Here is a 15,171-nt window from a genome sequence, read left to right as displayed (position 1 = left end):
TTCTGTTATTAATCAGTTAAGTTGTTTTAGTTATTTTAGTTGTTTAGTTTCATTATCATTAGCTATAAATATAGCCTTTGTACTTTTGATTGCTCTCCCTGATTTTTGATCAATACACAAAGTTTTCTTTCCTTTTTGTTTCGCAATATGGTACCAGAGCGGGAAGGATAGGCTTTCCCTTCGATCCTTCTTCTTCCCCGGCGATCTCTTCAGCGCTCCTCCTGATTGGCCGCGCAATCTCCGCCGGCAAACCAATGCTCTTCTCGATCGAGCTCCGCAAGCTTTCTCGACGTGTTTTTCTGCTCCGTTTGAACCAAATCCCCTCAACGATTCTTTTTGGTTTGGTTTCTCTTTCTCTTCTTTTTCTTGATTCTTTCAATCTACCTTTTCTTTTCTCTGTGCCTTTCCTTATTCCAGACTTCCGAAAATGGCTACCCCTAGTCACTCCCCCTCTTCGCCCGATGATTCTATTACATCAACCATTGTTGGCTCTCAACCCATTCCACCATCTTCCACCACAAGAACGCCCCTTGAGGATCCATCAGATCCATATTACCTCCATCACTCAGACAATCCTGGCAACATTCTTGTTTCCCAGCCCCTTACAAGTCAAGATAACTATGCTTCTTGGAGCAGGGCTATGAAGTTATCCATTTCAGTCAAAAACAAAATTGGCTTTCTTGATGGTTCAATTACCAAGCCTTCACCTACGGACACATCTCTATATAATGCTTGGAGCTGTAACAACAACATAGTCATTTCTTGGATTTTAAACTCTGTTTCAAAGGAAATCTCAGCAAGCATCTTGTATGATGATTCTGCATCAGCCATTTGGAAGGATCTTCAGGTCAGATTTTCAGAGACGCAATGGCCCACACATCTTCAACCTTCGGAAAGATTTGATGAACCTTCGACAGGATGCTCAAATTGTGAGTATGTACTACACAAAACTTCGTACCATTTGGGAAGAACTCTCTACTTACAGACCAACTTGTACCTGCAATAAATGTACTTGTGGAGGAGTTCAGAAGTTACAAGAGCATTATCATATGGAGTACATAATGTCTTTCCTAATGGGGCTCAAGGATTCCTACTCCCATGTCCGTGGGAATATCTTGCTTATGGATCCTTTATCTGAACTTAACATCAGGGTCTTTCATTTAGTCACTCAAGAAGAGAACCAAAGAGGAGACCTCACAATTGATTCCCATTCTTCTATGGCTTTTGCGCTTCACAGTGATCGGTCTCACACTCTGAAATCTTATTCTACAGCTTTCAATCCACATCCACCAAGAAAGAATCGCCTTTTTTGCACCCATTGCAATGTTCTTGGGAACACTATTGAGAAATGTTATAAGCTACATGGCTATCCACCTGGTTATAAACCAAAACCCTCCACCGACGCCTCAGCAACCAAATTCCATACTTCCAAGGATGCAAACAACAATACCAGACCTGACCAAGCTCAAGTCAATTCTACAACTTTCAGCGACACTACAACTTTATTACCTCAACTTACCTCTGCACAATACCAACAACTTCTCAACCTTCTTGCTACTCAAGCACCTGGTATGACTTCTTCAAACCCTAGTTCCCCTACAGGTAAACCAGGTATTGTATTATCTACCAATTCAGCCATACCTTTACTTGATTCCTGAATTATGGATTCTGGAGCTATGAGGCATATTTGTTCCAATATCCACTGTTTTCAATTTCTTAATCCCATATATCCAACTAAGCTTATATTGCCTAATAATGATACACTGTTTGTTCATCATAGTGGCTCCATTGCACTACATCAAGACTTCATTCTTACAGATGTCCTTTATGTTCCCTCTTTTAAATATAATATAATATATATGTTAGTTCTTTGACTGATCAAGGCTCCATTTTCCTTTCTTTCAATTCTAATTCTTTTTCTATACAGGGCATGGACTCCAAGAAGATGATTGGCACGGGTAAAGCCAGCAATGGACTATACATCTTAGACAACCCCTCTTCCTCTTCTCATGTTCTTTCCATTTCTGCTGAAACATGGCATTCAAGACTAGGCCATCTTTCTCATAAACGATTAGAATTGCTTAAATCTACTTTGCATTGTAATACTTCCAACTTAAATAAAATTAATCCTTGTTTCATCTGACCAAAGGCCAAACTCAAAAAATTGCCATTTCATAATAATAATCATTTTTCTGATGAGCCTTTTAATCTTGTACATTGTGACATATGGGGTCCTCACCATATTCCTTCTCATTCTAATCATAGATATTTTTTAACCCTTGTTGATGATTATTCTAGATTTACTTGGCTATATTCTCTAAAACAGAAATCTGATGCACTGCTTGTTGTTCCTCAGTTCATATCTCTAATACAAACTCAATATAATTGTGTTCTTAAAAAAATTTGATCTGACAACGCCCCAGAGCTTGCCTTCAAAGATTTTTTCACTAAAAAGGGAATTATACATAAGTTTACTTGTGTAGAAGCTCCTGAACAAAATGTTGTTGCTGAAAGAAAGCATCAACATTTGTTAAATGTGGCTCGATCTCTCTATTTCCAAGCTAACCTACCTATAATTTTTTGGTCAGATTGTGTCTCTACAGCCGCTTACATTATCAATAGAATTCCTACACCTAATCTACACAATAAATCACCCTACGGATTATTGTACAACAAACCCCCTGATTATGCTCATTTTTTATCTTTTGGATGTCTAGCCTTATTACTGCACAAAGGACAAAATTTGAGTCTCATGCTAGAACTTGCATTTTTATGGGATACCCTCTTGGCATTAAAGGATATAGGTTGTATGATCTTAACACCCAAAAAAAAAATTATTTCTAGAAATGTCATTTTTCATGAACACATTTTTCCATTTCACAAACTTAATAGTTTTCACTCTCATATTGATCCTTTCTCTAATATTGTCCTGCCTTCTACTGACATTACTAACACACCTATCATTGACTATCATCAAAATATATCCACTGCTCCTCCTACTGATACTCTTCTGCAGGACACTGATATACCAGCCCCCTCACTAGATGATTCAGCACCAAATAGAGCTCCTTCATTTCTTAGCTCAATTCCTGATACTCCTGATGCTACTTCAGCACCATCTGACCCTATTATCATACGCTCCACCAGGCCTAAAAAGCCACCTTCTTATTTACGTGACTTTGAATGTCACTCTTCACTTCATACTACTTTTTCTATTCTCTATCCTATTGCTCATCACATGTCTTTTTCTAAATTATTCTCTGCTCACAAAGCCTTTGTTTATGCAGTTTCTACACAACATGAACCTAAATCATACAAACAGGCCATTTTGCATAACTCTTGGATAAAAGCTATGGATGATGAGCTGGAAGCACTTCAGAACAATCACACACGGACCATTGTTCCTCTTCCTCCTAATAAGAGAGCAATTGGTTGCCGATGGGTCTATAAAATTAAATTTCACAACAATGGTTCTATCGAAAGATATAAAGCGAGATTAGTCGCCCAAGGATACTCACAGCAAGAAGGGCTGGATTACTTTGACACTTTTTCACCTGTAGCCAAAATGGTTACACTAAAATTACTCTTAGCTATATCATCTGTCAAACAATGGCATACTATACAAATTGATATAAACAATGCTTTCCTAAACGGTGACTTAAATAAAGAAGTATATATGTCTCTTCCCCAAGGACTTGCTATCTCTAATTCCTCTTTTGCAGGTTCCAATCTGGTTTGTAAACTCAATAAATCAATATATGGCCTCAAACAATCTTCTCGATAGTGGTATACAATCTGCTGGCTTCAAGCAGTCCCAAGCTGATTACACACTCTTCACACGTGGTCACGGTCAACACTTTATTGCCTTACTTGTATATGTGGACGACATCATCATAATTGGTCCCAATCTCACTATTTTACACCAACTTCAGGCCTCCCTTCATGGTCATTTCAAACTTAAAGCACTTGGTACACTCAAATATTTTCTTGGTTTTGAGATTGCTCATTCTATAGCTAGCCTCTTCCTCTCATAAAGGCAGTACACAATTAATTTACTTGCCGATACAGGCTATCTTGGTAGCAAGCCAGCAAAGACCCCTATGGATCCTAGACTAAAACTTGACAATGTACAAGGTGATCTTTTGACAGAACCTTCACAGTACAGAAGGTTAATTGGTCGACTCCTCTACTTGACCCTTTCTAGACCTGACATCACCTATTCTATGCATACTCTAAGTCAGTTCATGTCTTCTCCTCGCACCACTCATCTACAAGTTGTCCACCATTTATTAAGGTATTTAAAAGGGAGCCTTGGACAAGGCCTACTCTACTCCGCTGCATCTTCACTCCATCTTCGAGCCTTCTCAGATTCAGACTGGGCTTCTTGTCCCCTAACCAGGCGTTCAACCACTGGTTTTTGCATATTTTTGGGTGACTGTTTAGTTTCTTGGCGCACGAAGAAACAACCTACAATTTCCAAAAGTTCTGCTGAAGCAGAATATCGAGCTTTAGCCGCCACTGCCAGTGAGATTACATGGCTCCAATACCTCTTAGATGACCTTCACATCCACTCTTCTACACCTGCCTTTATTTATTGTGATAACCTCTCAGCCATCCACATTGCCAATAATCCAACATTTCATGAAAGAACCAAGCATATTGAGCTTGACTGCCACTTCATTAGAGACAAAACCAAAGCTGGTTCTATTCGCCTTATTCCTGTTTCTAGTTCCTTACAACTAGCAGATGCTTTTACCAAAGCTCTTCCATCTACAACTCTACACTCCCTTATCAGTAAGATGACCGTTCACAACATTTACCATCCATCTTGAGGGGGGCATATTAGGATTATTGACTTTAGTTTTATTTGATTTTTCCCTGTATTTCAATTAGCATTATTTAAGTTATTATTCAGTTAAGTTGTTTTAGTTATTTTAGTTGTTTAGTTTCATTATCATTAGCTATAAATATAGCCTTTGTACTTTTGACTGCTCTCTCTGATTTTTGATCAATACACAAAGTTTTCTTTCCTTTTTGTTCTGCAATAATAAATATTAAAAAAATGCATAAAACGAATTGCACTACAATATTATTGATACAATACTAGTCGTAATATAAAAAAATATATATACATATATAAACATATTCTATAAGAGAAAGAAAGCTAGAAAGAAAGAAAATTCTTGAAGAGCCTGAGACTTGTTGATTCTTGTTCTTGCCTTATATCAGTATTTTTTGGTTTTTATATATATTAAATTTAGAGCGCAGTTGTGATTGCTGCCAAAAAATCCGTGGGCCGAACCCCCAACCCAACCCACGCCAAAAAAATGGGCCAAAGAGATCGACCCTTACCAAGCGACCCATTCGGCGGGTGCAAAGAAAAGGCCAAACATTTCGGCTCGGAAACGGAATAGGCCCAATTTTGGTATACCCAACCCAACCTGGCTGATTAAGGCCTATGACATTTTATAAAAGTAAATTTTCCGACCAGGCTATTTATAATTTTTTGTTGTTGTGTGTGATATTAATTGATAAATGTTGTTTCGGCATTACCCCTGAAATATACCAGGTTTTGTGATTTTTTTTTTTTTTAAAATCAGATGATTCATATTTGAAATAAAATAGACTTTTTCGGCATCTCTCGGCATAATCTCCAATCAGTCTTATTCCATTTTAGACAATCTTTATGAAAGGGGATTTTTAAAAAATATGGCTTTTTAGCCATCAATGTGCAAAAATATGGTAATTAAACTTTACTTACTTTGTATGGAAAATTTAACTTCAAAAAATCAGAATATGGGAAAAGTTATCCCACATTAAAAAATAAAAAATAAACAAACAAATCATCCATTAAGGAGGGTAGTATTGTAATTAAACATCCAAATACTACAATGCTGAAATTTTGACTCGATCAAAAACATCCCCAACAGATTTTTTTTTTTCAGCAAGAACACCCATCTCCTCCGGCAACTCCACCCACAAACCCAAACCTCCAGTTACCTCCAGCCACGTGAAACAACACCTTCCTACAATCGGATCTGCTTCTCCAGCGACGTCCATCTCCGGCGATGTCCTTCTCCATCACCAGCGACGTCCTTCTCCATCTCTGGCGACGAACTTCTCCATCGTCCAAAGCATCCAAGAAAACCAGGTTTGTAAAATCTTGCTCTGTCAAATACTATATTAATCTAATTTTCTTCAACTTAAAATCTATTAATTTCCTAATTCTTCTACATAATATAGAACCATTGATTTCATAAATGCGTAACGGCTCTAGTCACGAGGAGGAGCTCTGTCCTACGCAAAAATAAACATTGAATTGGATACATAGCTTTTTTAATTTAATTTATTTATGAGCAGAATCAGTAGTTTGAGTGGTATAGTCTAGTGAGTTAAGTCTACTACAAGTGTTATTTTTAGTTGTGAGAAAACTATCTAGAGCTGCCTTTTAACTTTACGAACCAAGCAAACAAACAAACCTCTTCGGCCGCCATTAGAGCTCAGAACCAAGCTCAAAAGCTCACAGGTTTTTTCTTTATTATTCTTTTTCAAGTTCTGAATCTTTTCTTGTAAATATGTCTATGTTGCTGTACAGCTTTCTTTCTTGATTGCCTCTTGGTTTCTGTATTGAATTAATTCGTATTAATGCATCTTCCCTTTTTGGATTTTCTATTTGGAGCATTTTGCAGATCTATACACCGCATATAATCTTTAATCAAATACTCCATTGATTTGTTTTGCACTTTTCCTTTTTTCTAATTATTCCCAAATCTTGTAACCCGAATCATTGTTCTCTCTCATTTTTCTAATATTTTCTTCTCATTAAAGCACTCTTTGTAATTTTCCATTTGTCACTCTTTAGCTGATTTTCTCGGGAAAATCCAAGCTACGAACCTTCAAAATTCCCTCTAGTCTTTCTACAATCTTGCGTAATACACCTTTTTTTTAATATTTATAAAAATGCTTCGATTTGTGGGGTCGTTTTTGCTCTGCCTCTATGTCGTGGCTCCGTTGTTGAGCTCTCTCTCGATAAAAAAGAACTATGATTATTTTAGATTCAACTTTGTCTTTGCGATAAAAAAACATTTGATATTGGTCTGAATTCTAATTGTCAAAACATTCAGTAACAACAAAGTAACTAGTTACCTTGAAAAACTGTTATATTTTCCAATTAAGTTTTTCAGTGACGTATTTAATTGCAGACTAAAGTAACCAGTTACCTTCACCAGTTACACCCAATTAACTACTTAAAAATTTACAAAATATTACAAGTATGGAAAATACTACTTCTTTGGTTCAAGTTGGAGGCAAGTGGTCAGAGGCGAGGGAGGAGGTTGGTTCGTGGTCAGATCTGGTTTTTTTTTTTTTTCTGTCTGGAGATCTTTGGTAACTGGTTACCTTCACATTCTGATGTGTGTGTATATTTCTGGGTTCTATATGGTAACTGGTTACCTAGGTTACTAAATCATACTTACTCTTCTTCTTTTTTTTCCTTCAAATGTGATGTTATTTTTTCATTTCTAATATGAGTGACTCGTCAACCTCTTATGATAACTGGTTACCCCTCTTATGGCAGTAAGTTACTAATCGCACTGTAACTGGTTACCCCTCCTGATACATGTTATTTAACCTCTAAGATTATTTTTTACATAAATGTGAAAAAATACAAACAAGTAACTGGTTACCCCTCTAGATAAATGTTATTTAAGCTAGCAGTAGGATTTTTTTACATAACTTTGAAAAATTAAATAAGTAACTGGTTACCTTACCCAGGTTTTAAAAAAAAACGTACAACCTAAAAAAAAGGAAAAAAAATGTTTACAATAAATAAAAAATAATAATAAACACAATTCATATTACAAAAAAAAAATATTGCAAAATAAACATGGAAAAATTTAATATAAAAATAGTTATATAAAATTAATATTAAAAAAATAATCAAATAAGCTAAAAAAAAATAATCAAATTACAAACATTCCCTTCAAAATTCATAAAACTTGATTAAGAGTGAAAATATGGCATAAACAAACTTTTATAAAAAAATATGGGGAACTAAACCCATAAAAGTGAAATTAAAACAACAAAAAAGCCTTAGATTAACTTTTCTTGAAAAAAAAACCATATTTTTTCACAATCTATTAAAATTCCCATATAATATGTAATTTTCACATTTTTTTATATAACACTAAGGCCGACGAGGCTATTTATAATTTTTTTTTGTTGGGTGTGATATTGATTAATGAATGTTGTTTCGACATTACCCCTGAAATATACCAAGTTTTGTGGTTTTTTTTTTTTGTTTTGTTTAAATCAGATGATTCATATATGAAATAAAATAGACTTTTTCGGCATCTCTCGGCATAATCTGCAATCAGTCTTATTCCATTTTAGACAATCTTTATGAAAATGTCCACAAGACTTGTGGGGTGAGTCAACATCTACCAGTCCTCTTTAAGAACTTTCTTCAACAATCACTCAACACAATACAATACAAACACCATGTTTATTTTATCAGACAATCGTTTATAACAAATTTGTGCGTATTCTCTTGCTCAACTTTACAATCTTATAGAAATAGAGTACTTTTTTCTCCCCCAAGTATGAAGGGTCTCTAATAAGATAAAAAGGAAATGTGCCAAAGAATACATTTCAGGAAAATGGAAAATTTTGATAAGAATTTACCAATGGCGTATTGGATTTGTGGGTCGAACAGTTAAAAAGCTATCATGCACTAGTGAGTAGAATGTGAATAGCTAATATGAAAGAAAATCCTAAACATTTATCACTAACTGCAAAAAAGTATCAGTTAAACTAGAGAAAGTACACATCAAATTCAACTTGATATGATGGGGCTAACTCCTTACATCCATGGCTGAGAAAAAATATGAACAAGAACTGTACAAAAGAAAAAAATAATCCGAAAAGACCATTTTATTAGTTTGCCTTGCATGTGGCTTTGTTGTGCCCTGTTTCCTTGCACCTTGTGCAAGTAACTGGTCTAACCCTCTTGGCTACTCCTGTTTCGCTCTCCTTTTTCTTGTTTTGGGTTGGTGAGCGTGAGGTTATAGGAGGAAGAACAAGGGCAGTCTCTGACTTTGCCTTATCACTTGTCACAGACTTCAAACTGGAGTATGCAGAGTGTATGGATTCAGAATATGTTAACCTGAAGCTATCAGCAGTGAAGTATCTTGAGCAGTAATCATATATGTTTCTACCGGTGCAAGAGAAGACCGCAACGGCATGTGAGCAAGGCAAACCAGATCGTTTCCAACCAAGACAGCTACAGCTCCACTTCTCAACGTTCACAACATTAGTGGAATCGCCATGAACCTCAAAAAGGGTGTCAGAAGAAAATAGTACTTTATGACCATAAGCTTTATTCCTTTGCTCTCGTAGTTTTTGCTCCTTCAATGGTGTAAGTTTTGTAGTCCACTTACTTGAATCTGTTCTGCGAGTATTTATTAATTCCATGGTCTTACAGTGCAGCAGTTCGATCTTCTGTACTATTGGTGATTCACGCACTTCCTCCATCCACTTGGTGTAAGTTTCTGCAACATTTACAGTAACATGGTTATAAGGTTCACCCTTGAATGATGTGCTTGTCCAGTGTTCTAGCTCAACCTCCATTAACCAATCATAGGCTTGGGAAGACACTTTTTTAATTTGCTCAGTATGCAATTTAAAAGTGTCAGGTCGGATTGCATGGGCAGCAGCCAAAAAATGTATTGGTAATGAATTCTTGCCTTCCCCATTGAATGGACCTTTTGAGCTTCTTTTGAAGCTTTCTAGAAGGTGGTATATAGAGTAACCATGGTGAGCATCGTCAAATAACTTAAGCACTGAGTTCTTTAATTCCTTCTCACGGTCAGAGACAAAAGTTATGGATTGTGAAATTAAGAGTACAGATTTCAGTTGCTCCAAGAACCAATGCCAATTATCATTGTTCTCATTGTCAACTACGGCAAATGCAACTGGAAAGACACAGTCGTCTCCATCCAATGCACTTGCTGTCAACATAACCTCATGGAACTTAGATTTCATTGATGAAGCTTCAAGAAACATGATTGGGCGACAACCCATCTGAAAGCCATGTATGGAAGCATGAAACGATAAAAAGAGACGCTCAAATCTTTTTTCATCACTAATGAAAAGCTTGATTAAGCTACCGGGGTTAGCTTCTGTCATCTTCTCACAAAGACAAGGTAGCTGATTATATGCCTCCTTGTACGAACCATGCAGTTGCTGCCTGGCATCTCCAATGCCACGCCATACTTGTGTATAGTTTAGCTCTACCCCAAAATCTTGAAGAATACTTTTTGCAAGTTGCTTTGGTTTGTGATGTGGGCTATCTTGTAATCTATCTTTTATAATACTTACGACCCAATTCTTAGCTGGATGAGCAGACTCCCAGGATTTCCCTCCACATGTATGCGATTCATTCATATTTTTTATTTTAAATGATTGTGTTGACGAATCCCAAGATGCATAAATCTTCCAGGAACAATCTTCGGCTATACATCTGCCACTTGCACGATTTGTGTCATTCTTTTTCAGCCTGTACATAAAACGGTGTGCAATGGCATACCTCTGCAGTGCCTCACGAAATTCATAGACGCTTTTGAATTCCTGACCTACACCAGTGATGCCATCTTTCCACAATTCCATTAGCCTCTCTGGGGGAACATCAGCAGAGCTAACAAGAGCAGCATTATCACTACAATTATCTTGTTTATGCTCCACATCATCTGAAACTGCATCAATATTGCACTTTGAGATACTTTTTCTCATAGGTGTAGTCTTCCTTTTCTTCCCACCATCATTAGTGTGTGCGACAATAGGACCATTGGCATCACTTTTCCGGGATGCAGCACGTCTCCGTTTCTTAACAGTATCAGCAGGGGTAGAGTCCATATCAATTGAAGGTGAATTTTCAGCATTGGCATCAGAAGTAGAACCAGGTGGAGTGGAACTAGCAGCACCTGCATCAGTCATGATACTATAAGCCGTCAAAAGGTTTAAGTTACTGGAAATTTTAACAGCAGCTTCAACAGCTATAATAACCACCTGGTGTTGATGTAGTGTGAGAGAATGAGGAAACTGGAGTGACAGGGGTGAGATTAGCATCAGAGGGCACTGAAGTTGAACGCTTCGCAACTAAAGGAGTAACAACAATATCAGAATTGGTAGGAACTGCCACACAGGCAGCAATTGGCCTTATGGCTTCCGCTACTTTTAATCCAGCAGCCCTACAAGTAATGACCAATATGATTCAAAATGCATTTTATTTGTGATATACCAGGCCAAACCAGAAATTATGATTCAAATTACAGTATGGAGGGTACTGTAATCATTCCATTAAAACCAGAAAACAGTATGAAATGAATGTATGAAACTTTTAATTTCAGATGCAATGCCAACAGTATATGCTGAAAAGTGATAATCTCAATGAAACATTTAATAAATAGGAGAAGAAAAAACAACAGTTGTGGTCCTAAAAAAGGACAACGACCTGACAAAATGAAATCAAATATACCTTCCAGGTAAGCTCAAGGCTTCACGATCAAAACCTGCTTTTCCTTGGATGTAAACATCAGCAGTTACCGAATTCCCATGAAAGTCATACATCCTTTTTAGATCTTTATCGTTAGCCAAAGTGATCAGAGTTCGCCTATTTCCTGGAAGAAAGTACTTGATGGACAAGGACTCATAGGCTAAGTTCCACATTTCAGCTAGCTTCAACTTGAGATCATTGATTAGAGTTTCATGGGTAATATCTACTGCATGGGCCTCTCCTCCAGCATATGATAATGTCCCATCATCATTTGTGACAAATTCACCAAGAGACTGGCAGATTAAGATAAGCTTTGGCCTTGCCATCAAGACCTTCACCAATTTCAAGTAAAGAATTAAAATTATAATGTAAAACAAAAACAAAAAATACGTATGCAGTTATTCTTCATCACTGTTTCAAAATCATGAACCAATATCATCTCTAGACTTTATCATTTCAAAATGAATAATTTTATGTGATGCACAGATAAGGTTCCAATAGCCTTGAACCTCTTTACAGGGAAGCATTAAATATACGACCCTCATACCAGTCCATGGACTAAAGACAACACTTATGCATAACCGAAAGACAAAATAAGAAACACTTTCTCTGTCACCATGAGACAAAAAAAAACATATCAATTAAAAAAAAAATAGGTAATGCCCAGTTCAACATACTGTAAGAATTCACCAAATTTCACAGCCCTAAATCTTATATCTACCACACCAGTATGAAATTCAGTATATAATAACCAGTAACTACACTTAATATTTATCACATTACAATAATTAACAAATAATAGCTTGTGCGATTATCGTCCCAAACCACCTTTTTTATTGTATCAAAATCTTCATAAAATTTGATGGGACAGAGTACTCCATAGTGGGTCAACCCAAAGCATTTTAGCAATAAAGTCAACCAATTCAATATTGACACAAAGAGTAAATCGATGAAAAAAGTAAAAGGTTTTATAGAGAAAGAAAACCCATAAACCCATAATTTTGAGACACCAAAACATCACATTTACAAAATATACAAAAAAACAATCCTACAAATTAAAGCTTAAAGCCTCGAATCATAAGAAAGATGATTTATTTTTCCCAATATTGATGTGAGTGTAAAAAGAGAAAAAGGAGTTGGAGACATTGAGAGAAGGGCTTACCGGAAAGAGGGAGAGCGGGGGCTTAAAGGTAGACGGAAACCCTAGAACCAGGGGCGTTTCGAAAAAGATGAGGAGTGAAAGGGTGTGTTGGAAAAGTAAGTATAGAATTTGGGGCTAGGATGGGAAACGCCGAAAAGTTTTGGGGGCTGTTTTGTAATTTTCAATAGTTGAGATCTTTGACTTAATAATTGGGATTATGATACACCTGAGGGGTTGGTGCATGGTTTGGAAATGACAAGCGACCCTATGCATGCCACGTGGTGAGTGTCAAATTGAAACCTTAGTATACACGAAGAAAAAAATTATTCGAATGTAATTATAAAAAATACAGAAAAATCCTTTTCAAAAAAAGAAAAACAGAAAAATCCCTGACTAAATAAATAATTTACTTTAAAAACTCAAATTAAATAAGTAATAAGATAAAAAATAAAAAATAAATTTAAAATTCATGATTTGTTTAAAATATATATATTAATTTTTTAAATAAAAAACTTATATGTCAAAAGTTTGATTTATTTTTACCAAACAATTTGAAAGGTAAACAATGTATGTTTAAATGTATTTGGTATTCACAATATATGTACACACATAATTATAAAACAGAAAAAGAAAAAGGGGAAAAAAGAAAGTAGAATAAAATTTGCTAAAAGCATGTTTTTTGTTTTTAAAAGATCAAATAAATTTTAAAAAATTAAAAATTTATAATAAATCCAAACAACATTAATTGGGAGATTTGGTTTGTTTTGGAGAAACATTTTCCGTAACTTCACTATAAATTTGTACGTTATGTTTTTAAAAGCATTAATTGATATAATAGCTTCTTCTTCATCTGTTTTTTTTTATGACAAATACATAATTTCATGCGAAATGATTAATAACAAATATGACTATTAATAATCCTACTTTATCTATATAAAGCTCATAAAATAAAATAATTATTAATTTTGTTAAATTAATTGTTATAAACATTCAGACCGCATAGCGCAGTGGATTAGCGCGTTTGACTTCGGATCAAAAGGTCGTGGGTTCGACTCCCACTGTGGTCGGGATAGCTTCTCTTTTTTTTTTTTTTTTCTTTTTTTCTATTATTTTATTGATATACAAGTTGGGGAAAGGCTCCGGTACAATAAAACTAATAAATTTGACGGGTTGAGATCTAGAATACAGTAAAACTTTTATAACTTAACAATTTTAGGAATAAGGAAAAAAAAAAAACCAATACCTTTGGCAGCACATTTCCTTATTGATAGTTTGACTATGAAAATGAATCAATGATTCTTTTGAAAAGTTTGACAACAAACTTGTTATCCTCTAACAAAGGTATAAAGTCATTGAAAAAGAATAACATTTAAGATAAAGTGTCACAAGTGTTAAACAACGTGCAAAGAAAAACCAATTAAATAATTCGAATCTAACGCCACCATCAAATACACATTCTACCTCTACAAATCTCCATTCTTCTTGTATATCTTCTAGATATCCAATGACCCCTATGAATCTCCTTCAATAAATTTTAAAAAAAAAGATAGATGAAATATGGATAAGTATATTTTTAGAAAAGATAATAATAATTAAAAAAAAACTATATAATTAAGTTTAATCAATTGCAATAAAAATAAAATACAATAAATATATTCTTATGAGTTAGAATAAACAAATAAAGAAAAAACTAAACTTATAAATTCGAAAGAAACAAGAAAAAAAAAATCTAATAAAATCTAATATGTGTAGGTCATGAAGATGTCACCATTGTACCTTAGTTTTGTAATGATGTCTCAATAAAAATAGTCCAATAACTAAAATTAGAAATTGCTATTATCCTCCAAAGTGGTCGAAATTTCTAGTGACTTATAATAACATAACTTATAATAACAAATAACTCCAATAACTTTGAATAACAATAATAATAATAAAATAATTTGTCAAAATAATAATAAAAAAACTAAATTAATTTAACATATATATAAATGGCCAAAATAATTTTAAAAAATACGATCATTTGAAAACTAACTTAAAAACCGACAAGAATAATGACTAACATAAGATAAAAGGTATAAAGTCATTGAAAAAGAATAACATTTAAGATAAAGTGTCACAAGTGTTAAACAACGTGCAAAGAAAAACCAATTAAATAATTCGAATCTAACGCCACCATCAAATACACATTCTACCTCTACAAATCTCCATTCTTCTTGTATATCTTCTAGATATCCAATAACCCCTATGAATCTCCTTCAATAAATTTAAAAAAAAAAGATAGATGAAATATGGATAAGTATATTTTTAGAAAAGATAATAATAATTAAAAAAAAAACTATATAATTAAGTTTAATCAATTGCAATAAAAATAAAATACAATAAATATATTCTTATGAGTTAGAATAAACAAATAAAGAAAAAACTAAACTTATAAATTCGAAAGAAACAAGAAAAAAAAAATCTAATAAAATCTAATATG

General features: G+C 34.6%; 1 protein-coding gene and 1 non-coding gene across 2 annotated transcripts; one reads left to right on the top strand and one right to left on the bottom strand.

Annotated features, from left to right (window-relative positions):
- Positions 1-8,754: 8,754 nt before the first annotated feature.
- On the bottom strand, positions 8,755-12,869 carry LOC133782808 (uncharacterized). Its single transcript, XM_062222201.1, has 4 exons — positions 12,714-12,869; positions 11,534-11,883; positions 11,065-11,246; positions 8,755-10,979 (listed from the first exon to the last, which is right to left on the bottom strand). Exons 2-4 carry the CDS (start codon positions 11,875-11,877, stop codon positions 8,935-8,937), a joined length of 2,571 nt encoding a protein of 856 aa, XP_062078185.1. The 5' UTR covers positions 11,878-11,883; positions 12,714-12,869; the 3' UTR covers positions 8,755-8,934.
- Positions 12,870-13,685: 816 nt separating this feature from the next.
- TRNAR-UCG (transfer RNA arginine (anticodon UCG)) lies at positions 13,686-13,759 on the top strand. Its single transcript has one exon. It is a non-coding gene; the product is annotated as a tRNA-Arg (tRNA).
- Positions 13,760-15,171: the final 1,412 nt, after the last annotated feature.

This window comes from Humulus lupulus, chromosome 6 (genome assembly GCF_963169125.1).
Source record: "Humulus lupulus chromosome 6, drHumLupu1.1, whole genome shotgun sequence".
NCBI lineage: Eukaryota > Viridiplantae > Streptophyta > Magnoliopsida > Rosales > Cannabaceae > Humulus > Humulus lupulus.
This window is presented reverse-complemented; position numbering and strand designations above follow the sequence as displayed.

Excerpts from the sequence above, each read along its gene's own strand:
- LOC133782808 (XM_062222201.1), bottom strand. The coding sequence starts at position 11,877 with ATGGCAAGGCCAAAGCTTATCTTAATCTGCCAGTCTCTTGGTGAATTT. Across the intron at positions 11,247-11,533 it reads GCCTTGAGCTTACCTGGAAG|GGCTGCTGGATTAAAAGTAG; the intron begins GTATATTTGATT and ends CATTACTTGTAG. Across the intron at positions 10,980-11,064 it reads TCACACTACATCAACACCAG|GTGCTGCTAGTTCCACTCCA; the intron begins GTGGTTATTATA and ends TGACTGATGCAG.